The sequence below is a fragment of the Cygnus atratus genome, chromosome 6 (genome assembly GCF_013377495.2).
Source record: "Cygnus atratus isolate AKBS03 ecotype Queensland, Australia chromosome 6, CAtr_DNAZoo_HiC_assembly, whole genome shotgun sequence".
NCBI classification, from domain to species: Eukaryota; Metazoa; Chordata; class Aves; order Anseriformes; family Anatidae; genus Cygnus; species Cygnus atratus.
The window spans coordinates 33201123-33227334 of NC_066367.1; the positions used below are offsets into that span (position 1 = coordinate 33201123).

General features: G+C 41.5%; 1 protein-coding gene across 2 annotated transcripts in view; it reads right to left on the bottom strand.

Annotated features, from left to right (window-relative positions):
- Positions 1 to 5733: 5733 nt before the first annotated feature.
- The window catches only part of TMEM163 (transmembrane protein 163), a 95309-nt gene continuing 74830 nt past the window's right edge, over positions 5734 to 26212 (bottom strand). The window contains exons 6-8 of one of the 2 annotated variants that reach the window (XM_035556089.1): positions 11772 to 11883; positions 8328 to 8469; positions 5734 to 6862 (exon numbers count right to left, since the gene is read on the bottom strand). In XM_035556089.1, the coding sequence (XP_035411982.1) occupies positions 6802 to 6862; positions 8328 to 8469; positions 11772 to 11883 (315 nt within the window). In that variant the 3' untranslated portion in view covers positions 5734 to 6801. The remainder of the gene's footprint in view (positions 6863 to 8327; positions 8470 to 11771; positions 11884 to 26212) is intronic. The other variant, XM_035556090.2, reaches the window with a different exon arrangement.

Here is a 26212-nt window from a genome sequence, read left to right on the forward strand (position 1 = left end):
GCCATCGCGTGAGCCGTCCCACCTACCCACGTCCTGGTGATCGGAACAGGCAAGTAACCATCTTCTGGGTTTGGTTTGTTTAAATCTGTGTTGGATTTAAAAAGGCATAATATCAGGCTTCATTTCAGGAGGCAGGTCTGCCACTGCACTAGTTAGGCATTCTCAGTTTCCTAGAAATTTCAAGCACAAAAGGAAGATTTGGGAATTGCACGGTGAGACACTGACATGCAGTATGTACTTGTGTAGTACATTATTCCTTTCAAAAATAAAAGCTGTGTTGTGCTAACATGGCCTTACGGAGCGTTGTCTGTCAAGATCCAAGTTCAAACGCAAAGAGCTTGCGCTGCTTAAGAAACGCTTGTATATGGAACAAGCGATCAAGCAGGAAACTTCAGACCAGGCACCTGCATCACTTCAGTTCGCATCGCTCTGATGGCTGGGCTGGAGTTGCTGCAGCGGAGAGCAGCTGGTGGGTGCTGCAGCGACCTCCTGAGAGGTGCCAGGACTGTGTACGAGACGTAACTTGTGTCGTCAGGGACTGGGGCATGCAGCCTATGCACTTGATAGGTGCTGTAATAAAACGCCTGGGAGGTTATGAGCTGATATATATCAAAAAAGACATGCAATATAAATGTCTACAAAGTGAAGTTTCTTATGCTAAACTGTCAGTTTATTTCAGTTGCATCCATTCTGTTTCTGTCCAATTCGGTTTTTGTTCTCCCCGGTGAGCCTGAGTGAAAGGTCATCTCTTGTCAGCTTCTGCTGGGAACATTGAGAGGTTTCAGTGGAGCCATCCAGGCCTAATAGAAGAGTCTAAGAGGGGAGCACAGATTGTATTTGGTAGTAAAATGAATGGGGGGGGGGGGGGAAGTAAAAAATGAAGACCAGGAAGATGAGCTCTTTATGTTATAGGAATATCCATTTGTAAGACAATTGCTTCGTACTTTTTAAAACTACACTGGAGGGAAGCAACTGCTTAATCTGGTCACACAACTGAGTAATTGAAAGTTAGAATAGTACAGAAAGCTGTGACTATCACCTTGGGCTTGTCTTTTTCCCCTTTTTTCCTATTCTGATTAATGACACACACCAATAGTAATCAATAGCATTAATCAAGATGTCAAGCTGAAGCAAGAACGTGAAATGCCTGCAAGCTGGGAGAAGGCTTGTGACTTGGTTTTGGATATCCAGCTGCAGATCTTTTTGAGAGCTGGAATGAGGGATCTTAGTGCATCGTGACTAAATGTGATGGTTTTCTGCAGCAGGTTGCTAGCTGTGCTTCTGAAACAGCCTTACAGCACTCTTTCTGTGGGGTGAGGTATCTGAAGCTGGTGAGTGGCTCACCAGCCACTCCGTCCTATGGACATTTTCTTGGCCTACTTCACCTTAGGTTAAAATAGTTTAAAAAAAAATGGTTCTGTGTTGCTGTTCAACATACCTCAATTCCCAAATGTTTGTTAACATCAGAATCAATTAGCAGAGGACACTCCTCACTTAGTTTTGGTTATTTTGGAGAATGTTTTCTTTCCTGCTTCATGACCCTAATTGTTGTTCAGCTTTGACGTTATAAGGAGACATCTGTAAGATGGCAGTCAGATGTGTTGCAGTCACGTAACAGAAAAAAATGTATGAGCGCTGGAACTTGGAATAAAACCCACACGTGTTGCGCAGCTGTACTGGAAAGAAGATCAGTGGGGGAGATTAAATGCTAAGTGCTTTAACTCTTGCACATTTAGACTGGTTTCAGTCAAACTCCAGCTGGTAGAGAGCCCACAGATGGAAACATTTGCAGTGACTGCTCTCCTCACGCTGCTACTTTCCACTTCAGCATGCAGCAGGCCAGCTGACTGCCTAATGATGCTCCTAATTTATGGTTGTGCTTGTCGGGACTTGCACATTTTATTACTGTACTGATTGGGGGGATTGTATTTCACTGAACTCCTCATAGTAAATCTTTGTTGCCAAAAACTTCGGGATGTTTGCACTGAGCAGGCTCCGGGTGTGAAGTGTCACGTCACCAGAGCCCTCGGCCTGGGGGACCAAAGGTGTTGCTTTGTGCACAGCTGTGACAAGGGAACCTTCAAAGCAAAGTGTGCTGGACACAGACACTGGAATGGTAGCACCATCTCTTAAAGAAACTGTACCCACGGTGTGAGGCTTTGCTGTTCCAGCCGGTGATGTCTGGTGCTCACGTGATCAGTGCAGCAGAGCTCTGAAGCACTCAGTCGGAGAAGTCCCCTCTCAGTTTTGATTTCCCCCCTCCAGAGCAGGCAGGAGGCAACGTGACTTGCTCAGGACTGTGCTGTGGGGTCGGATTCTGCTTGATGGCTCCCTTACTCCTTGCAGTGCCCTGAGGTGAAGGGTGACGGTCCCGTGGGGCCCAGTCCCGTAAGGCCCGTGTCATTAAGATGTGTGAGTTCTGAAAAATATTAGAGTTGGTGGCAAGAGTATTAGCTGACAAAACGGGATGTGTCCTTGTTACTGGTAAATCAGACTTTAAACATCGTAGCCCTTCTGTAAAGGCTTTGTATAAAATGCCTTCTGCATCTGCTTTCCGTCGTGGTGGTGCCACTTCTGGGTGTGCGCGTGGTGTTAGGGTCTTCTCCTCTCGCATGCTGCTGGAGCAGCAGCTGTGCTGGCCCCAGTGGGCAGCCTGCAGTACCAAACAGGTAAGAGTCCCGAACTGCCCAGGGCTTCCTCAAACGCTCGGCTTGTGGCTGAACGGCAGAGGCCAGCATCCAGCTCCCGAGCGAGGGAGGAACAGCAGGCGACGTCCCTTGACTGTCTGCTGCATGGTTTGAATATGCTCCTGCTGCGTGACCCAGGCCCCCAGGAACGAGTTTCGGTGCGCTTCTCCAGCACAGTCACGGGTACTCGGTGAGCACGGTGGCAGGCTGGCTGGTGTGTGTGTGTGTGTGTGGTCACAGCACCGCTTGGTGGCAGGGCTCCCGCCAGAGCAGCAGCAGCCTCCTGGAAGCAGTGCTGAGAAACGAAGGGTGCTGCGAGCACAGCGAACCCACTCTCCGACTTGCACGTCCTGGATGGGGCAGCTGCAGAAACGCACCCCGGGGACACCTCTGGGCAGCAGCTCCGGTGCTTCCTTGCCTCTGTGGCTGCAGCAGGAGCTTGCTCATTTATGGCTTCCCTACAAAGCTGAAAGTGGACTAAATCAGTACAGGATGCTAACTTGGTGATTTCTGAGTTCCAAAAAAAAAAAAGGTAACTTGTAACTACAAAGGGAATGGGATCAATTTCCATTATCTAACAAGGGAGGTAGTCAAAATGTACCGCGTCCCTACCTGGCGTATGCAAGGCATGGCTTGGGGCTCAAGGCTGCAGCTGCTGTAATCCTTGCCGTGAGAGTTTTTGATAGCTTCCTTCTCTGCTGAACTACACGGCCAAATTCAAAGCCTCTGCTCAGATTCGTAGTCACTTTCAGGGATTAATTTGCAGCTCTGAGTTTGGGCAGGCTTTAGTGAGCATCAGTTTGCACTCCCTGTACTGGCCAGCGCTGTGTTTTGTCTGAACACAACTGTCTTCCTCACGTCCTTTGCACAACAGAGAGTATCTGGTAGCGCTGACAAGCTTCTGCAGCTTGTGATCACCAAGTGAAATACTATGTTGGGCAGTGCTGAGGTCCAGGTGATTCATCCTGAGCTACCTCAGCTTTTGAAAAGTCCACCTTCAGTTAGCACAGCTGAGCACTTGTTATATCATTAGCAAGAAAACAACTGGTGCAGACATTTACTAAAGAAAACTAATACAGAAAGTGTTACCTTCAGGTGCCCAGCTAGGTCAGGACATTTCAGTAAACTGGAGGAGCAGTGATTGTTGTTCCTTACGTAATGTACCAAAAGAAGTGGGTTTGACGCTAGCTGGCTTCATCAGCATGTATTTGTTCTCATCTCTGAGTATTGTTATTTCCTGCTCTTTTTCCTTTGAAGTCACACAAGTGTTTCAGTTATTTTCTTGTATTTACCTGCTAATATCAGAAGTGCTTTGAAGCACCTGAAAAGTTTCTGCAGTTGTGGATAGGATAGGACAGGATAGGACAGGATAGGACAGGATAGGATAGTTAGAAGGGACTTTCAAAGAGCCTGGAGTCCAACTGCCTGACCACTTTCTCACCAAAAGCATGTTACTGAGGGCATTACCCAGATGCCTCCTGACCACTGGCTGCGTTGGGACATTAACCTCACTAGGAAGCCTGTGTCACCGTCTGCCCACCCTCACGGTAAAGTTAATCTGGTAAGAAAAAAGATGAAGTTGTTTAACCTCACCTTTTCGAAGGCTATGTAGCTGGAGTCTGTACTTACAAAACATCCTCTAAGTAAGAGGCGTGAAACTTCATTTACTCAGCCTTTACCTTTGCTTCATGCAGGAACACAGCTGCATCGTCCTGTGCTCAGCATTTTAATAGGCTTCATTAACATTTGTGCTGGACACTGGTTTGAATGTCCTACATGCTTTCAGTGGTCTAGGACCATGTTGCCAAGCTTATATGAGGAGTTAAGTATCTTGCCACAACCAATTTTACCTTCTTGCTTCTCTTCTGAAGCAGCTGGTGCCGGGCTCTGCTAGAAACCTGCTGCTGTAGTGCACAGCCCTGTGGGGCAGCACTGTTAGTAGTTCCCAAGTGTCGTTCTAGTCTCCAGTGGGACTGGAGAAGTAACAAAGCCCCTGGAGAGGTGGAAAAGGGTAAACAGCGCAGATAGAACAAAAAAAAAAAAAAAAAAAAAAAACACGAAACGTAATACAGGTATGTTCAGGCTATGGGTCTATGATACTGATGCTGAAGATGCTTGACACAAGCAAGTTCATCAGCAGGGAAGTACCCGTTTCATGGCTCTCTTCAGGCAACTTGGAGTTAGAGAAGAAACACAATGGGAAAGCATCAGGACTAAGCAAAAGCATAACAAATTAGGACCTTGTGCATGAAGAAAGGCCTTTGGTATGTGCCATGTAGAAGTCCACCTTTTGTACAGTGACAAATCCTCTACAGTAGGTCCTTCTGGAGCTCTTGCTGAATGCATTTATAAAGGACCTCCTCTGTCCTGTCAAGTGTTGTACTTCCCGCTTACACTGAGTGACACGTGATGTCGTCTAACATCACCCAGTGACAGCCGGGCATAAGCAGCACCAGGATACTGATACTAACAATAGTATAAAGTTTGTTTACAAGCATTTATACAAACTTGATCGATCCAAGATACATGTAAACCAGCTATAGCAGCAGAACAAAATTCATTTTGCAGTAAAGCATTTTCTGTTGTGTTTCAAAAGGGAGGGAGGGTCACCTTCCCAGCGCTGCACACCTTATGTAGGCACTGTCAGGTCAGTGAAACCTCGGGGGTCTCTCCCTACACGTATCATTTGGTGTTTGCTTTTAATAAAGATCCTTGAGAACCTGGCTAAGGACTTGCTAAGTGACATATGATGGGAAATATGGTTTTAGATAACACAAGGTGCCAGTAAACAGAGTCCCCACTTTACTTCAGTCACTAAACAGACACTAAACTACTAATTGTAGGTCTACTGTCATTTACATAACCTATTGTAGAGTAGCTAGAAATGGGAATTTCTAGCTACTTGGCTACTTACCGTAGTCCTATTTCAACCTCTACAGTGGACTGTCTGCTATTTTTTATCCACCTTTGATAAACAGAAGCAACAATACTGTCTCTGTGTTGTGAAAGCCAACCTGAAATATATAAAATAAAGAGAAAATGGATATAGCCAGAGAATCCAGTTTAATAGGCTGCTATACAGGAAGACTTTGCTCTATGATACATTCTGGAAATAGTTTTCAAATGTTACTTTCAGGTACTGTATAAAATAGATACCAGTTTTATTGACTATACATCAAGATTCTTTGATAATTTAACCTGCTATTAAGTAATACATAAGACGTGTGATGGAAGGTGAGCAACACTTTACGGAACAATCTAAGTCTAATAAATAGATCTCTATCTCACCACCAGGTTGAGCCACTGCTGTGTCATTGTCAGACTACAGAGCAACCACAAAGTCACACACGCTGACACACCTGTGCAAAGTACAATAGAAGATGAGAATCCCATTCCTCAAGCAGCTCCTCTTCCTTGCAGGACTTTTTGGCTTTGGTCTGTACAGTAATACTGCGTGTGCTTGTTTGGTCCATGCAAAGCAATGGATGGTGTCTTGTTAGGAAGAAATAGAATTTAAATTGAGGAGGGAGAGTTTCAGTTAGTTTAGGATTAAAATGAAGTACCTCTCTGCTCACAGAAAGGTTTGCAACTGCTCTTTCTGTGGTCTATTTAAAAAGGGGTGGAAGAAGTAGCTACTTAAGTGTTTGAAGCAACACAGCTCTTGGTGTCCACTCTCTACACGGGGTACTCTGTTAGCCAAAGAGGTTAGCAAGGCTTGCACTTCTGTTACAGCACATGTGGAGGAAAATACAGGCTGGGGGAAAAAAACAGGATCTGAAACTGGCACTTCTTTACCCACAGGTTTATCACATCATTAAGAACACTTTCACTCTAGAATATACAACATGGCAGCTGGGTTAAAACTGCAAACTGCATGTTTTCTATTTTCACAGGAATCGATAGCATACTTGACAGAAAAATGCTGCTGTTTCGCTGAATTGCAAGCAGTGTGCACATATGCCGGTTTTACAGAGAGATTTCCCATTAAAACAAACTTTAACAAAAACAGACCACGGGAAACAAACCGCATAGTTAATAAAATACCATTGGCACCACTTGCCAAAATGCATGATGCTGTAGGTCTACAGTCCTTACAAAGAAGAGGGTGTGATCTTCACTCAAACATTTCGTAGTGGCGCGTTTGCCTTACGCGGGGTACCATGTCAATGAGCAGCCTGCAGGGGAGAGCACAGGAGCAGTTATGTAGAGACACAAAGGAAGGCCCTAGAACTGGGGGGCTTTATTTAATTATAAACACAATTTTATTTTATAAATAAAAGAGAACTCACACGTAGTAACCCTTATCTTGCTTTCTCCTGATCAGAATTAATTCCACCCCAAAACTGATTCTGCCCAAAAGGGAGTCTAAAACTTTATGGAGATGGTGTCGACTTTAGAAAGCTTGGACACACAGCTGCATTTGGAAACTGAAATGCACAGCAGCAGTCACTTCTGGCTAGGGAAGATGGGGCGTTAGTGGAAGAAGGCATGTTGTAGCCACCTGATTGCCACACGGCTGCTGTAAGGAGGTCTCTAACCACACAGAACTGCAGCAGTTTCAGCAACTGGAAAAACCAGGTCAGCTGCTAAAACAGAATTCAGTTTTATCCTTTGTTTACTTCATTATCCCTTACTGTGTCTTGGTGACACAATGGCTGAGCTGACTGTCGGGCAGAACGATGGCACGGATGTAGCATGAATTTCAGAGGCTGTATGTACGAAAGGTTTCCAACGCTGTTTGGTACATTTAAATATTTTGGTACTGATTTGCCACTGCAGTTTTCCAGAATAGCTAGCTTTGCAATTGAAGTAACAGCAATTATAGTGCTTTTCCAAGATTGGTATTTCCCATTAAAATGTTAATTAACTTTTTCCAAGTTTAAGGGGAAAAAAAGCACACAGCTTCCAGAGGGCTTACTGCAGCCTAGGGCTAGTTCTCAACAGTGGTGACTCCAATTAAATAGGTTGCTGCATCTCCCCCTTTGTCTTATGGCGGAAAGAGAGGAGATGAAACACAAAACCCTTAGATTCCATGCTGTCAAGGGAAATTGTGGCAGTAAAGGAGCATGTGGCAGAGCTTCACTTGATCTTACTTCATTTCTGATGTCACGAATCAAGAAATCATCTTACAATTTAGTGGAAACAATATTATTCGAAATACAACTGGCTAACCTTCAGTTCAGAAGTTGCTACAGGGTCAGACTAAGAAACAAATCAGAGGTAAGATCATTCTTTAAGCTTAGACATCTTACCTTAAAGCTATGGTTTCTCTGGAAAAAATAGTGCTTAGAAGTGTCTGTAAGAGTAGCATAGAGTGATCTTACCAATGATTTTTTTGTTTTGTTTTGTTTTTTTAATATTTCAAGGCCAAATCTCTAAATTCAGGTATAGAAAAGTCTCCCAAAAATTATTCCAGTTTCTCTTTAGGTTCTCTTCCTTCCTACTGAAGAGAGACAGACAGACAGACAGCCTTTTGTCCTTTTTCCTGCCCTGTGCTTCAAAATTGGCAGCTAGTCTAACAAAATCCAGTGACAGATTTTACAGGAATTACGTTGACATTTAAGAGCTATAGCTTTTTCCATTAAAAAGACAGCCCACCTGCAGTATATAGTGAAATACCTACTAGCAGGAGATACTCACTTGATCCCATAGGCAAATATTGTTAGTCCAATTAAAACTCCTATACTGCCATCCAGAAACCAGACAGAAGAATTGTGTTTAAAAACTTCTGCGCTAAGAAGGATGGAAAATCCCATTATTCCACCTACAAGAGAGTTGAAACCTAGACAGGAAGGGAGAAAAAGAGAGAATCAAATCTCAACAACCTCACATAAGGAGACAAGGTCACCTGTAGGGAGAAAAGCCGTGGTTGTAGTGGTACCACCAGATAGGGCGAGGACCCATGCACGAGGTGACCTGGGCATTTCTACACACCAAACTTCGAATATTTGGTGTCTGACCAGTGTTTTGTAAGACCTCTGTCACTTGTCAGTTCTGATTTAAAATATTTTACGTTAATTTCCCCATACTGTGTCTTGATTTAGTCGGTCCCAAACTTTTCGTTCTTTGTTGGGTTCCAAATGCTAGATACCTTGATGACAAATGAAAAAAACTAACTTGCAATAGTCTATGTTGTGTCATGAGTCAACTCCAGTCAGCTGCTGCTTATACTACTTACCCATTTTTTTCCAGTTCTCCATGTCTGCCAAGAACCACATGCATGGCACTTACTCCTGAATGTCTCCTTTGTCCCATATCCCATCCCTACCTAAGTTGTGTTAATTTTTTTCTGAAAGATGTAGCTAAGACTTGACCTTCTATAGCTGACATACTTGTGTAATCCATCCATATTTTAAGATGCACCAGATTCCTGTCAAGGGTATTTAAGTGCAAAGGAAACCCTGGCATGGAAAAGCACGTGTTACCTAGCAAGTCTGTGACAGAATGGGGAGAGAAAGGTTTCAGGCTCCCTGACCTGTGAGAAAAGGGTTTGGGGCTGTGTTTTTTGTTTGTTTGTTTGTTTTCCAACTGTGGTAGTGCATTCTGCAATAGGAATCTCGAAACTTGCACGTAAGTGCTTGATTACTGAATTAATTATACCAGTCTAGCTAAACCAATATTGACACAAAGCACTCGAATGAGATCCTTATCTTTTTTATTCCCAAGCAATATAACTTGTACTGCTTATACTTGTCAATGAAATATGGTGTGTGTAAATATATTAAGTATAAATTAACTATATATTTAAACTAGCGTTACTTCCCCTGCTCCAGCTTAAGTCAGATCCCATCAACATGATATGCAAAAGGCAGGAAATAGTAAGATATTTTCTTGCTATTATTGGCTGATGGTTCCAAATGATCTAAAAGCTACTTACAAAGGAAATTGTCCTCTCTTCCTGACTGTCATTCAGTCAAACCTTTCTTTGCTGGGGCGGCAGGAAATCAGGCTGCAGGTATGAGTCCCACGTTCTGTGCATAAAGCTTACTAGCACAGGACACAACAGGTGGCTAAATCTGGGAGGGAAATGGGTATCTAAAACCTACAGGAAAATTGGGTGACGCTGCCTGTCTGTCTCATTTCTGCACTTGTCCTTTGAGATGGTACAAAATTCAAGATAGGAAAGGGCTGCAGTAATTATCCAAAAGGCCATGAACTTTTGCTATACACAAACTGTACAAATAACATTTTGCCTTATCAGGACTAAAATATTAAGGCTTTAAAGAGCTAATCTTGTAAAGCCCTATTCTAAAACATTTTTTTTTCTAAGAATATATATCCTCAATAGAGGTTAACATGTATGACAGAGAATCTAAAGCTTTGGAAATAAACCTGTTTTTCAGGAAGAAGAATGTGTGCTTGGCTTACTCAAAACAGTTTGTGCTATACAGCCAGCGATCACAGGAGGTAAAATAGCAGGAAACAGAAAACACTAATAAAAGAAATGCAAGGGAGTGTTAAATCTGTCTCAGACACTGAATCACACTGTCTCCTCCTGATTGTTAATAAACCAAGTATACATGTAAATATTTTTCGTGAAAGAAGATATCTAACTACACATGGTAAGATCAGCCTCCTACATTTTCTAAAATAGTTGTAGAAAGAAGAAAATGGAGATAAAAAGCAGAATGATTCAATTGTATACTTCATTCCCTAATTTTTTAATCAAAGGATGAGCATGCTCCAGCTCAGAAACAATATAATTAGCACAAGGATGTAATTATGGGCAAAGTGATTTCTGTGTTATACAGGAGACCAATTCAGAGCTAAAGTTATACAGGAGTTTTTCAGCTAATGTTTTGTCTGAAAAAAAAGTTGATTGTTTAAAAAACAGGGCACCTTTTTTAAAGGGAGGGTTAGTCATTTGCCTGCTTAGAAATAGTTCTAAAACAGTCAACACATCTCACTTAAACTCTGACAGCAAAGGAAGCCAGACTCACTGGTCTAGTTCCCAGGATCCTTTCCATAATCCTTTTTGCAGGTTGCTAATCTTTTTGTTTCAAACAAAAAGGGGGTCTGTAGTAAGGAATAGGATCACTGAACAACACAGTCTATTGGGAGAGAATTACACATGCAGGGAGGCAGTAACTTGCTCCTACCCCCCTGCACTGCTGTTTTGATTTTTTTTTTTTTTGCTTCTTTTGTATTTATAATATAGGTACTCACAAAGTATTTATATAAGCAGGACAACATAAATTATAAATACTCGCGTTATCCCACATCACAAAAAAAAAATTAAGTAGATTTAAATTACTCATACTAAAGCAATTATATGTATCCACAGAAAAAACTCAAAATTGAGTTTCCTTAAAGTGAAATCTTAGCGGAGGAAAACAATTTATATCTTACGATCCCTGAATCACTAACACTACTGTGTATCCTTATGGAGCATTTCAGGCTGCTGCTGTCAAAACAGCAACAGTTGGGCACTACAAAGCTGCACCAACAGGCCAGTAGCAGTGAGGTCTTCCCAGCAGTGTCTGAGTTTCACCTCGTGACAAACTGGCAGGGGGTGGGACAATAGCCAAAGGCATTGTTTTCCATGTGATACCTTACAGGCTCTACAGAGCAAGTAGCAGGTAAAGAACCAGGGTGGCAAATTACATCTACAGGGGCAGTGTGCATGAAGGCTGATTGCTGCTGAAGGCAGGAAGGCGTTTTTCTGCTACATACGCACTGTAGGCGTGAGTTTGTTCACCAGGTGTAGGCAGCAAGGATGGATGTGACTTCACCAAAGCTATATAAATTGGTGTCGTAGCCCCACGCTGCAATCTAACCTCTGACACACACCTAATTAATAATATGCTCTCTATATATTATTGCTTACTATCTATCCATTAACTGTTTGACTTCCATCAGACAAACCCATTTCAGCTATGTCTTTACGTAAGATTCCAGTGGTACCACAGATTGTTCTGGTTTGGTTTTTTTTTTTTTTTTTTTTTTTTTTTTTTTTCCCCAGTGGCTTTCTCATTTTAATACTCTTCCAGAGTTGCCCTTGTGCGGGGGGTCACTAGTATCCCCCGTGTCTACAGCATTCCCTGGGGGAATCTGTAAGTGCAACAGGATCATCTCTGCACTCACCGTCAGTTATCAGCGCTCTGCTTGTAAGGACCTTTCCCAGCATAAATTTGATTACTGCCAAAACAGTGCAAAGGATGCCACTTAAAACGGAGACGCTATACAGAAAATCATCCTGAAAGAAAAGACATCAGGCATTAGTATATCTTCTGGTCCTGTCCTACATACTAAATGACAAATAGTACTAGTTAATATGCAATTACTTGCGCCACTGAAGTATACAACCTGAGAAAAAGATTTCCTGAGTTATGACTTTAATGACAGCCGGTGCTTATTCTGTTTATACTACTGTCAGTAATTGCTCTTGCAAACATAATTAATGATGGTCCCAAGCAACACAATTTGAATGGACCCAAACTCCTCAGATTCAGATTCTATGCCTGCTGGGCTGACTGCAGACTGCCCAGTAATCTGACGTCTAATGCAATCAAACACAAAGGCTCTGCATGCAGGATAAAAGACTGAGAGCAAAATCCCACTTACCGGATCTTTGTTGATTTTTTTTAATGTGAGAAATAATAATTTAATTCATTTCTGAGTCTGCAATTGCTTTGGTTATGTTTGGCTTCCCTCTTTCCTAAGGTAAAGTCTGGTCCAAGCTACAGCCATAGTATGAGTTTTGCTACTGATGTGCAAAATTGGGTTTAGCTCTTAGAAAACAAATTTTCACTGGGCTTTCATTTCAAAGCTACAGAAATATCCACATTACTTAATTTGAATACATAACATGAGCTCCCTAGGCTCCCCTGATGGAAAGCTGAGTGCCTATGTAGGGCAAATTTAATTATTGTTTAACATACATTCTCTAAGAGGTCGTCTGCAGGCGCCTACCTCTTTCCCCTGACTATTTTGTGTTCAGCTGGGGTGAGCAGAGCCACTCCTGGGTGCTGAAATACCGGCGCCACAGCCAGATGCCCAAAAGGGGTCCCTGTGCTTCCTCCCCAGTGAGGTCCATCAGCCCAGGGGCAATGCAGAAGCACTACCATGCCTGCCTGCCATCTAACCACAAAGCTTTGGAATAGATTAATTTATTACTCTTAATAGAAGCTTTAATTTAAGCTGTTGCAACATCAGTAGAGATAAAGAAAATAGCAAGAATATATATTTTTTTTTATCTGCAGGTCTAAGTGGGCCAGTGCCATTGGGACCCTGTTACCGATTAAAATACCCTGGCAAAAATCCCCGTTGATAGTAAACACTGTCATAATGATTCATCATCACCTCCATCCATTTTTGTTATTTCAGCAGCAATTCAACACCCAAAGAAATCAAAAAAGAGTTTTGAAAGCTGCTTAGGAAGATACTGGGAACTGGATTACTAATGTAATGTGCTCACATCCCCCAAAATAATTTATTCCGTATCTTTTCCTACAATTTTTTTAAGTTGTATTTTCCAAGTCTACTTCATTCTCTGTCAGCCATGAGCTCATTCTCTCTAGTCCTGGCACAGTATTGAACAGCAAGATGAAATGCACCAAGGGAAGGAGCACAAAACAGAAGAGGTTAGAACAAAGAACTAAAGCAACTGGGTAACGGTAAGAAAAAAGGCATTTGTGAAATTATTTTACCAAAATGACTGGAAGATATCCAGTCAGTTTTGGAGGGCTAAGGAAATACTGGGAATGTTTGCTTGGTGTCAGCCTCGCGAGTAAAGCTGGAAGCTTCCAGAAGATCTGAAACAACAACAAAGCTTCCAAGGGCTGGGTAAACTTTGCAAGAAACTCCTGTCAAGTTCATGCTTCTAAATGTTGTGCTTCTTTCTCAAAAATGTATATTTACCATGCCCAAAGATTTAATTTTGATAGTTTAACAAATTCTGATTAGTCTTGGGATTGTAATCTCATCTAAAATTTTATTAAATAGTTCATCTGATACTGCGTATGTGTAAGACTTCAGAATAACCTGAAGCAGAATGACATGCTCCCTCAACATAATGACCACAGAGTCTCTACCCTGAGCTAGCAGTCAGAGTACTGTTCTCATGCCATTAGGCAGAATACAACTTTTCTACAGATGAACAAGTTTGTTTTCACTTTCTTTGCAATAGTAAGCATGGCAAGCAAACCTGCTCACGATCCCCTCGAGTTTGAAGGACCTTTTTTTTTTTTTTTTCCCTACAGAATTTCAACCCAGCTGGTCACCAACTGATAGGAACTGCCTTTTATCAGTTATTGACCCTGAAAAATAATAGTATATACTGTCATCAAAATCAGTCTAACAAACAGATTTAGTGACAGCCAAGGCAACTTATATGTGATACAGGTTTCTGAATAAACTCATGGAGTGAATTTATGAATAGGCTTTTTATCAAGGTTTCAGGAACTAAAAAGTCTTCTTAAGTTGTTTTTTTTTTTAATAACAGAACACAAGCTCATTTTGTTGCTAATACTAAAGCGACTGGATCAATCATAGCTCCTTTGCAATCACAATGGACATAGAAAGGGAAGAAGGTAGAAAACCCTGCTCTTAATGTGAACACCTCAGTAATTTCTTGCTTTAGACTGTGCAGAATAGACTTTCAGAAGATTCTGTTATCTCTTTTCGTCTCTCTTAAGCAGTATTTAAATGATCGTCGCAGTTTTACACAACAGCCACAAGGAGGCGACCGATACTTCAGTACAAGGCGAGGAGACAAAACTGAAGGGAAAAAAAAAAAAAAAAAATCACCTACACTCACTTTCCTCAGTCCTTTTCCACGCTTGCTGGATCTCCAGGTACCCAGCTGGAAGAAGCAGCGTGAGGCTACATGCTGCTAGCAAGAAGGTTTTGTAGATGTAAGAGATCAGCTCAAAATCCACGGTGACGCCCAGCAGCTTGGCCGGCACCTAAGGCACGCAGGCCGAGCAGGTGAGGCAGCAAAAGGGCAGAAATCGGCTCAAAATGCTCCTTGGGGGCTACATACAGGATCAGAAGCTGGAAACAGTTTAGGAGAGCATCTGGCTGTGCTGGTACACCACCAGCCTGCAGGATGTGACCGCTACAAGGGGCTCCACAGATTACCTGATCCCTCAGGGCCGCCGGGTGACAGGACTTGGGGCTGGCACACCCCCCCTGCTGCAGCACCGCAGGGCCTGAAGAGTTAAGCATGTCATACTGTGGCTGTGAAATGCTTCCCATTAAACTAACCATCATTTGGAGAAACGAAGACGAGAGAAGCCATAACGGAGAGCCAAATTAATAAAATAAGCCTGGCCATCTGGCACCGTCTCCCTCAGGATCTTCCTTCAGTCATGCCCTCTCTGTAGCCCTTGCCTTAGCATCTGACGGTCATCAAGAGCACAAAGCAAATCTAGCCAGACTCACTACACACATTCCTGGTGTTATTTTAATTAAAGCAGCAGCAGCAAATTGGGACAGATGATAAAAATTTAAATTCTGATCATTTCCATATGATAAAGGCTTCTCAGCCTTGTAAATAAAGGTCTTTCCTTTTCCATTTCTTTTCATCATATTCCCTCATTACTATTACACTGTACATGAGACCTCAATTAATAGGCACACATTATCTGGCTAGATGGCTTCATGTATAAAACAGCAGTGTACATAAAGCTAGGCACTCATCCTGGGCCGCCATCTCATTACACAGCACTCTAACAGCTGCAATGTCCCAATTTAAGACTTTTTTTTAATGCAAGATTTTATGCCATGATAGTTTCCCAAAAAAGAAAGCTTTCCTAGGATGCTTTCTTTGCTCCTAAAAAAGGAATAATAGCAGTCCGCAGGCAGCTTTCCTGCACTTTATCCGAATGCATTGTCCCCACCAGTGCAGATGAGAACAGAGATCTTCAAAAACGTGACAACATTTCTGTCCCTGCTTTCAAGGATCTCACCAAAAGCAGCAGTCATCTTATGGCTTAAGGGAAATTTGTTGATGATGATGTTGTGACTTTGATCTCTTTCTGAACCTACTGTAAAAACTACAAAAAAAGCTGCAGGGGATGCTTCAGTGCTTGGCTTAGTAGGTGGAGATATTTTAACACAATTCCCAGCCTAGTAACTGAATTTTAGCTGATCTGTGCTCCTAGCCTTTTCCTAGAATGTCTTACTTGTTCTGACCCTAATAATTTACTCATATTTCATACCACATTATTTCTACCATTTTTTTTTTCCATCTGTCCTTCATTTACAAACCTTTCATTTCCTCTTTTGGGATGTAGAAATGTTCTCATTTCACTCTAAGTTTACAGCATTGAGTAAAAAGGTATTTATTGGCATGGGAGGAAGAAGGCCTTTCCAGTGTTCCTCACCAGTGGTGAGCCTCCTTCCCCTGTGAGCCTCCACCATCAGCCCCCACCATCGCAGCCGGGAGCTGCTGGTACCACTTCTTTGTCCCGCTCTGCCCTTCCCACAGAAGGTGACCTCTTACCATGTCCCACCTCTTCTCTGCTGAGTCTTGCCCAGGAAAGAAGGGTTTGAAGTAAAATGAGACATCTTGGCTGAGAAGGTAGGGACGTATTTCTGGAATGCTACAACTGCTGTTGGCAGAAGTGATGTTGTGACTAGCCCAAACCACGCTGGATTTGTGCTGCTAAATACTGATTTTCCCCATCCCTGCTGTTTCTCATATCCCCACGACGACCCTTTTTCAGTCCAGGACAGGTCACTAGCCCCTCCAGTGCCCACCAGGGCCTGCTGCCACCCTGTTTCCCGTCCCCACCTCCATGTACCCATGGCTGCCGCCTGCCTTCACCTCACCTGGGCATGCTGGCTGGCAGGGAGCACCTTACTTAACCGGATTTTGGTTTCCTCCCCTTAGAGATCTTCCCAATACAAACATTTTGTAAAAAAAAGTCCAAATCTCTACCGCACTTTCTCACAAGTAATAAATAGTTTATGTAATCAGTCTACAGGGAGCTTCTGGGAAGCCAGAGGGCCTACCTCACCAGCTAGCTTCAAAAGGGACAAGAGCTTTAATTGCTTTTCACTGTCAGAAAACAAACCGACAGCCCAGCGTCTGACTCAAGTAGCAGACTCTTCGCATGGAGATACAAAGATCTATTATTAGCTCCAAAACAAAATTCTTATGAATGTTTAAACTTGTATCCTTAGTGCTGAGGCACTGTGACAAAGCAATTCCACAGAGCAGAGCGCTGCTTCAGGACATGAATAAGGAAGGCACCGTGTGGTGAGAGCAGCTCGCAGGGGCACCGTGGCCCGGGACCGAGGGACTCTGAACACCAGGGCATTACCTAAGGCAACGCTGGGACTCCTGCAACAGGCCCTCGGGCCTCACAGATCACCCTTGCTTCACACTTTCCCAGAATTCCTCTATTTTGTGTTAGCACCAATCAGCTAGGAAACATAATTAAATGGTGTTTGTCCCCACACTCAGAAACGTCTCTTTAGTGAGACTGTCACTTCTCCAGGTATGGGGAGATTGAGGCCAGCAATCCCTGTCACATAACCTACCGCATGGCTAGCGGTCACCAACACTCACTTCATATCACCACAGCAAGACCTGAAAACAAGACTTCATCAATCACTTCAATTACCTAGTAAGCCACAATTTAGGAAAAAAGGTATCAACTACACATTTCTTCGTTGTATCTGCAACATTCTCACCAACATGTAACAACATGTGTGTTTTAGGGTTAAATTCATTGTTAAAGGCCAAAAAAAAGCTATCAAACTATACCTACTATTACTGTAACAATAACAAAACAGGATTCTGACATATAATTAATATATACAGTACTTTGATTTGAAATTATACACAATAAATTGTACGTATGTGAGAGACTAGAAGTTTATAGAGAAGTATGTATAAGGACACGTACATATAAACACAAGTAATTGCTATATTGCTATTGACCTATAATTCAGCTGTTGATGTTGTTAAATATAATATGTATTTATTATAAATGATTGAATTTGCAATTAAACTGAAACTCAAAATGCTACACTGTGTCACTCCAAGCTCCCTCTTCAACTTTAATCAATAATATATGATAGAATTACACGCGGCCTAATCTTACAAGGGATTTCATTTATAAAAGCATTGGAGGCGCCACATCAGATGTGCATCACGTCTTTTGTATACAAACTGATTACATTTTCCTTTTTGTTCTGCAGGAAATGTCAGAAATATGGCATGACGCTTGCTTACTCTTGCAAAAAAGTGTCCTTTGCCATACTAATGAGGACAAATGCCAAACTGCATTGACATTACATGTGTTATACTATTATCTAGGGAAACGCACGCAGTAACTGAATAGTAAATGGATATTGATTTACAACCCCAGGTGAAATTAAAAGAGTCACTCTCAGTGTTGCTGGGTTGGGCTTTTTTAGCCTTCTTAATAAACAAGAAATTGTCTGCAAATTCTTTTTTGGCAACAGCCAAGCTAAATCTCACCATTTTACACAACTCATATTTATTTTATTCAAGAATATATGGTGATTGACATGAGGAAGGTAAATAGGCAAATGAAAAAAGGTTGTTACCAGAGAGATGTCAAGAGTTAACACTAGTAAATCCAAACACAAAACAATGCTTGAAAACTATGCCTAATTTGAGTTTTAAATCCATTTCCCAATATACTAACAAAACATAAAGAAATTACTAAAATTTACCCAGAAATCTAAGCATAATGTCATCAATGTCATGGAATATGACATAACTCCTCCTTATTTGTAATGAAACGCGTGCATCAAATCCTCAGGGTTGGTACTTGGTATGGATATAGCTCTCTGAAACATCAATAAAGGAATGGCAATTCCTTTTCCTACTGGGAATTACCTTATTATGGCCAACACTGGCTGGAGAACAAATGCTGTGAGGAACAATACGGGTAATATTCTGAATCTGATAGCTATAAAAAAAATAGTAAATCACTTCTGAGCCATTAAGAAGTGATTCTATTTTAGCTTCAATACTCAACATTGTAGGAAAAAATATATAAATGAAATTATACAATCTGAGAATGATTCATTTAAAATTAAGTGGAAGGGTAAACAGAATGAAGGTTTTATATTCCAAATGCCAAATGTTGATTAACTTAATACGTTGGATGTAATGAAGAACTGCTAAAATTATCAGCAAGCTTAGTTCCAAATAAACCAGAAAGGAAGAGCAGCTGGCCTACTTCTTCTAACAATTCCAGCATGTGTATTAGGAACAAAGAAAAAGAGAAGGAAAAAAAAAAAAAAAAGAAGAAGAAAAAAAAAGGAACTGATGAGTGAAAACAAATTTCCTTAGGAGTCAAGGATATGAAACTGAAATAACAACTTAACAACTTTGGCATGTCATGCTGAAACAGACCCTACAAAAATAAAGCTTCACAGCTACATAAGAAATAAGGAAAGAAAAAAAAAATGGAATTTGTAGCTGTAATGTCACATCACTCTTTCCTGTGAAAAAAGTTTTTCAAGGATTTTGTGACCCTTCTGTATTTTTTCAAGTTTTCCAAGCGTACAGTAACTTGCACATAGCTATCCCTCATGACAACGATATTCACAGTGTTTGGGCAGATGCACTGTATAACCCCCGCCCCGGAAGTTCAAGACAGTGTTACACACTTAAGTGAGAGCTGAAGGCACTGCACAGGTTCTGTACAGCACATCTATACCCACTATTTTTCAGGAAATCTTAACTGAATATTTAAGCATCCTAGCTATATGATAAGAATAGGAGAGGAGCAGTATGATTTCTTTCAAAAACAACATGTTCCAAAACAAGTGTAAAATGTCATCACATCTCTAAATTCATAAAATATGAAAGCTTTAATTAAAAACATTTTCAGACAAATGAGAAAGGAGGTCACAGCTTGATAAAGAAAATGACTTGCGCATATGTGTTGATGCATGCACAAACTGCGTCTACATAGACACCCACGCAGATTTGTCTCCAAAGGAAAAGGAAGCATCTCTGCAAACTCAAGGCAAGGTTAGATGTCAGTCAGATCCTCCCTGGAAGGTACACAAAAGCTGTATGCTCATCATTTACAGCCCTGGATAACCGGGAAGGTCCCAGCTGATCACAGGTTAGCAAATGTGACTGCAATCTACAAGAAGGGCACGAAGGAGGATCCAGGGAGTTACAGGTCTGTCCATCTGACCTCAGTACAAGGGAAGGCTATGGAGCAGATCACCTGGAATGCCATCTCATGGCACACACGGGACAATCGAGTGGTTGGATACAGTTGGCATGGCTTTATGAAAGGTAGGCCCTGCCTGACTAACCCGATCTCCTGTGACAAGATGATCTGCTTAGCCTTCAACAAGGCTAGGGACGGGTGCTGCACTTGGGGCACACAACCTCATGCAGCCATGCAAGCTCAGGGAAGAGTGGCTGGGAAGCTGCCCAGCAGAAAAGGACCTGGAGGTGCCGGTCGGCCAACGTCTGAACATGAGTCAGAGGTATGCCAGGTGGCCAAGAAGGCCGATGCCATGCACGCCTGCATCAGAAAAAGGGTGGCCAGCAGGACCAGGGAAGGGATTGTCCCTCTGTACTCGGCCCTGGTGAGACTGCACCTTGAATAGTGGGGCAACAAGAATTTCTTCACAGAGAAGAAATTTCTTCAAGCATTGCAATGGGCTATCCAGAGAGCTGGTAAAGTGGCCATCCCTGGAGAGACACATGGATGTGGCACTGAGGGACATGGTTTAGTGATGGGACTTGGAAGGTCAGGTTGACAGTTGGACCTGATGATCTTGAAGCTCACTTTCAACCTAGATGGCTCTATGGTTCTGTTCTCTGGTGCTCAGTAAAAGTAGTTTCCAAAGCTTTCAAAATGTGATTGCCCTATATAGAGAGAATTTTTAGTTTCAGAGTATTTGTCACAATAAGTGTAGAAACACAGGAGGAATTGTACATCCATCCTCCGCCAGGGCAGTACTTCCGGTAAGTATGAAGGGAAATTCACCTGCAGGCACTTTTTGTTGTTCCTAAAATCATGTGTGAGAGAAAAACAATCCATTATGCTTCTCACTGCATCTATTCAATTTTAATGCTTTCCAGACCCTTTGGACAAACAGATCCCTTTAGCTGCAGTACTTCTACATCTACATTTTTATCGTCTACCCCCTAATTCATGACTTCATGGATTAATTAATTTAAAAACACAATAAACAGTATAATTCTATGGACCAGTTGTTAGAAAACACTGCTCTATGTCACAAATGCTGACAACACCAGCGGAAGGGATTATATTTCAAACCTCGAGGATTAATATATATCTCATTTACTTCAAAAGGAACTTTTTCCCATGATAGTAAAAAGTATATAATTAATACAAGTACAGAATTACATAGTACGTGAAAAAATTAATTCACTGGCCAACTCTCCTGATACAGGATGTCATTTTTCAGGGCAGGCTTCTTTTTAATTATTATATAAAGTAATATGCATAGGGAAAATCCTAAGCTTATCTAACAGCGACAATTCCTGAACTTGCTATTAACCGCAGCAGTTGGAATCTACAATTATGAAAGTTCTGCAAAAATATCAGTTCAGTGCTCAACAGTAATTTAGTAAAATGAACGTATTCTGTCAGTCTCTGGTGACTCCTAAACCCTGAATCCTGTAGGCTCTAGAGGCCTCCCCATCTAGAAATGGAGACAAAACTAAAAAGGAAGTCATGAAGAAAGTCAGCGGTGACCAAAGATAATGAACACCTCCCACATGAGGAAGGATTAAACAGAAAAGGATTCTACTGCTGTCAAAAGAGACTGGCGGAGCATACAATGGAGAAAGACTTACGACTGGGGTGGAGATGATTAACAGGGAAATGCTGTAACCATCATTTACCTCTTCCAGTAAAGGAATTATGGAGGCAACAAATGAAGTCACGATGTGGTAAATTCAAAAAAACACAATGGGAATATTTCTTCCTACAGTACCTAATTACAGCATCATGTGATGTTGTCAATACTAAAAACCTGAAGAGCTTTAAAAAGTGCTAATAGAAACTCCTAGAAGAACAAAGGCATCAGAAGCTAGCATCCCCATGACCATGGGGCTTGCTGAGATGCAGATGGCCAGAACCAGGACCACCAGGCACCTGCTGCTGTCAGGAACAGGACCAGGAGCCATGGCCACAGGGCCTTCAGCCCAACTCAGCATGGCCACTGTTGTGGTTGCATATAGAAAACACATGCATTACCAGCAGTCAAAATTCCGGACAAGCATGTATTATTAAAATGGACCATATTTTAAACCAATTAATCTATCTAGTCATTTATATCCTACCTTACAGGTGATTTCAAAGGCAAAGAGACTCGTTGGTATATCAAGCAAAGGAACTAAAAATAGAAATAGAGCATTTCTGTGTTTCCCAGGGTTTTAAAGTATTTGAAAAATTGCAAAAAACATTGTCTGTGCTGAAAGCATATACACTACGTATTATTTGTAATTACTTAACACAGAGGAAAAGGTAAAACAAATAAAAGCAGAAAAGAAAGGGAGAACCAGTATTAAAAAATGCAGAAAGTCAGTAGCTCTAATTGTCCTCTCTTCTACGCCAATGTACATTGGGAGTGTTGTAATTCAGTGTGTTTCAATGAAGCTACATTCAGCATGGAATAAAAGAGAATTCAGCTAGGTGAGTGAAAAATGCCTGACAGAGCTAAACTTGAGCTCCAGTCCTGCAAACTGAGCTGGAAATGCCATGAATATGTAAGCCTGTCATTCTCCTTTTGGTTGTCTGAATCCTGGTGAGCATTAGCAGACCTGCAACTGAAATCATCATATGAAATGACAAAAATATCACAGACTTCTGTTTCTAAATGTCCACATAAATAAAATAAAAGCTGTGTTCCAAACACTTGAAAAAGCATTCAAATGATTTCTTAGTCATGTGAATTCTTCATCCTTTCTAGCTAGCAGTATTTCCATGAAAGCCACTTGTTTGAGATCCATCCACTTCAAGGACAAAAGAATCTCTATTCTAAAGATCTCATAAATTCTTTTTAAGGAAATATCCTTCTCTCTGCATGCATATTAAGAACCGACAGAGAAGTAACCCATGTATTTTATATCCAACAAGAAATACAATGAACTTTGTGTAAGTGATCTAGAATGATTCAGAAGTGAGTAACTACACTTTTAGGTCTTTAATCATAGCATGTTACAATTCATTAATGGATACTTGATTGCTTGATCTGTTTCATTTGTTAAATTAAATTTGTCCACATCATATACTATTTTCTCCAAAATCTGCACAAATTAAGATGAACTCAGAAGTTATAACTGCTCCCAATTTGTAGCTTTGACAAAGTCACCGAAGTTTACCACAAATTAAGATGTAAAAAACAGACTTTAAAACCACACTTCTGGCTGTGATGCAGCCAGCCATGCTGCTCTGCACTAACGTTCTTGTTAATCTGGAATCCTACACAAATGGTAGAGCAACACGTTCAAAACCATTTCTGTCTTCAAGGCTGACATAATTCGTTTTGTGTTCAGCATCTGAACACCAAGTCAACATTTTCCAGTTGAGCTAAACCAGATTATCCCCTCAGACTGAAGTCACACATCTAAAATTTCACACGATGCTCTGAAAAGTACCCACACCTTCGATGACTTTTGCTTCAAGAAAAACAAATTAAGACAAACTGTATGAAAACATCGTGCAATTATGACTCAGATGTGAACACTTACACTGTAACCTACATCTTCTTAATCTGGTGAGGAGCTCTTCATGCTACTTTTATATCAGTTTGGGATACCGGTGGAGTTACACTGATCTTTCCTTCATCTTGATGTTCTATTCTTGCTCATGCCACTAGGATAACATCCCTGGCATCAGAGTAGCATGCTAATATGAAATCCCAATGATACAGAAATCGCCACCAGAAAATAGTTCATGTCATTATTTGATGCAGAACAGGTTAGTTCATTACTAAACAAAATGCCATAGCAGAAAATGTTATTTTTCCATACATGTCTAAGTTATATGATGTTACAGAAATTGGTTTTATTAGTGGTTAATTCACTGGTAGTCCAAGAAGTAGAAGATATCAGCCTGGATAAAAGTAGGTGAAGAAACTTCTTCCACTACTCATTTCATTTGAGCAGATTTCTGCTCTTCTAAGAAGCTAATGATATTGCCTAGGCAGCTGCAGATGAGCTGAGAACTCCCTTGACCAGCAAAGACCCAAACAGCTGGGAGGAATGACTACTTCTACTGAGATAGAGAGCACTGCATAACGCTAAGGGACAAAATCAGGGTCGGAGTTGGGCACAGCTGGAGCAAATCAAAAGGTTTTATTTGGAAGCAACATCCTTCTGCCCAAGTAGTTTTAATGTAGCAACTCTTAATACCTCACTGGCCATTACTTGCAGCAGTATCTTCACTACAGTGCTGTTCTCTCAGTCCCCCCTTTTTTCATTGTTATTCCTTGTTTATACAGAGATCTTTCACCTGTCAAGCAACCCTTACCTGCACCAGTTTCACAGTGACATGTACTGGCAGACTTTGAAACGAGAATCCTTGCCATGTCATTTAGGAGACACTGAACAGAAGTATCATCTTTTTTCATCCCTTGTTCTAACCTACTTTCCAGGGAGAATCTCAAGGTATGTAAAACCCTTTGTGTGCGCATGTGGCATTTACCCTGCCACTAGTCAGCCACAGTCTGTGCCCTGCCAGACACATCTTTCAAACTCCTGATATTACTGGAGCACATGCATGAGTGAGAGCAGTCAGTCGGATGTCACAAGAACAAAACTGTCCACTTATTCTGATATTGGGTCAAATGTAATCAGTATCCACCCTAACTTGTGCCTACTCAACATGGTTTTTAGGCCATCAAAGTCTGAATCCAAAATAGTCTGTGACATAAGGGATCTGTACAAATTATTCCTACAGGACACTTGAAACATAGTGGGATTTGCTCTCTGAGATCACCTTTCTCTAGAGTTCATATTTTATTCCTGCTGTAAATACATTTCAAAAATTAAAAGTTAAAATGTGAGGAAGTACTACATGTCTGAAATTCATACGTAACTTTAATGGTGCAAATAAGAGACATTTCTTCCTGTGTAAGAAACAGAACCCTCACCTGTAGATGACACCTGTAATGATGGAAGAGTGAGATATAGATGCCATACCTTTTAAACTTTTGTTCCTACTGCTGAAATTACTAGGGCATTTACCCACACTGAATTAGACTGAGCCATCTAAATTAATCTGATCTACATTACCATCAAGTCACCAAACGGGTCTTTTATTTTTTATCAAGGCTTCCCTTCTTATTTCTGCTTCACACAGTCAAGAGTATGTATTTATATTGAATTTTCTCACCAAATAGGAGTCAAACTGTAGCCAGATGCACTGTTTGGGTCGAGTCGAGTTAAGAGGTTGGCCTTCTTCAACTGGCTTTCGCTGCAGGATCTTCCCTCACCCTTACCAACATCTCCTTCAGCCTTATTGGCACAATGGCTCACTCTCTAACTCACTTCTGTCAAAATGTTTTGGTTGAATTGGAGAACTGACTAACAAAAGCATTTAAGCTAACCTACATCATTTTGACAGAACCAGGCTGGGGAGCAACTACATGTGCTGTTATGCTGGCAGAGCTGAGGAGGCAGTAAATTATGAAGAGTGGAAAAGAGGGAAAGTGAAATGCAAAGAAAACATGAATCACCTGTAGCCAAACGATGCACCTGGCTGCAATTCAGTAATGCATTAATTCATGGGCTGGGCTTTTGCAGTGCTACTCATGGCTGCCCAAACTTCACTAAACTACTGAAAATAACTTTCTGTAGTTGCCCAGCTTCTACTTAGAAGTTTCCATGAGCGTACCGTACCCAGTAGTCATCTGCAGTACTATCAGTGGGTAACAGGTTCAAATTCCATTTTGGCTCTTTTTCCAGCTCTGCCTCCATCTCCAGTCAAAAGCAAGGAGTTGAGGCTTCCCTCCAATGATAAGTAAATAACAGTACTTGTTGGGGAGAAGCCGAAAGACTGTATACAGACCAAATTTAATATGTATACAGACCAAACTTCATGAAGGCTGAATACAAAAGGTCCAAGTCAGGTTGTATATGCAATACCTGAACCAAAGCCTAATTGTGTTTGGGCACATTAGGAAGAGTCTTCTGGGAGTGGAACCGTTGCCAAATGGCTCTTCCAGTGATTTGGATGAGTAGAGCTCAGGGAAGTTAATAACCACTACTGGAAGGAAGCAAGCAGGACAGGACAGAGCAGAACTGAGAGAAAGGCTGCTGCAGAGAACTGCTTTATCGGTGGGCTGGCTTTCATAACCAAAAGAAAGTAGAGAGCAGGAGAAAAGCCCTTTGTGATGCTCCATGGTGAGCCAGTTGAAAAGCCAGCTCTTTCACCCAGCATGCTCCCCTCACCTGTTTCATTCTTGCTACTCGTACATGGCTCTGGAATTGGAGGCAAGAGCTGGAAAACAAAAAAATACAATCCAAAAATACATTTTTCCACATTAAAAATAAAATACTGAAGCTATTGGAGTACTAAACTGTGGAAAGATTC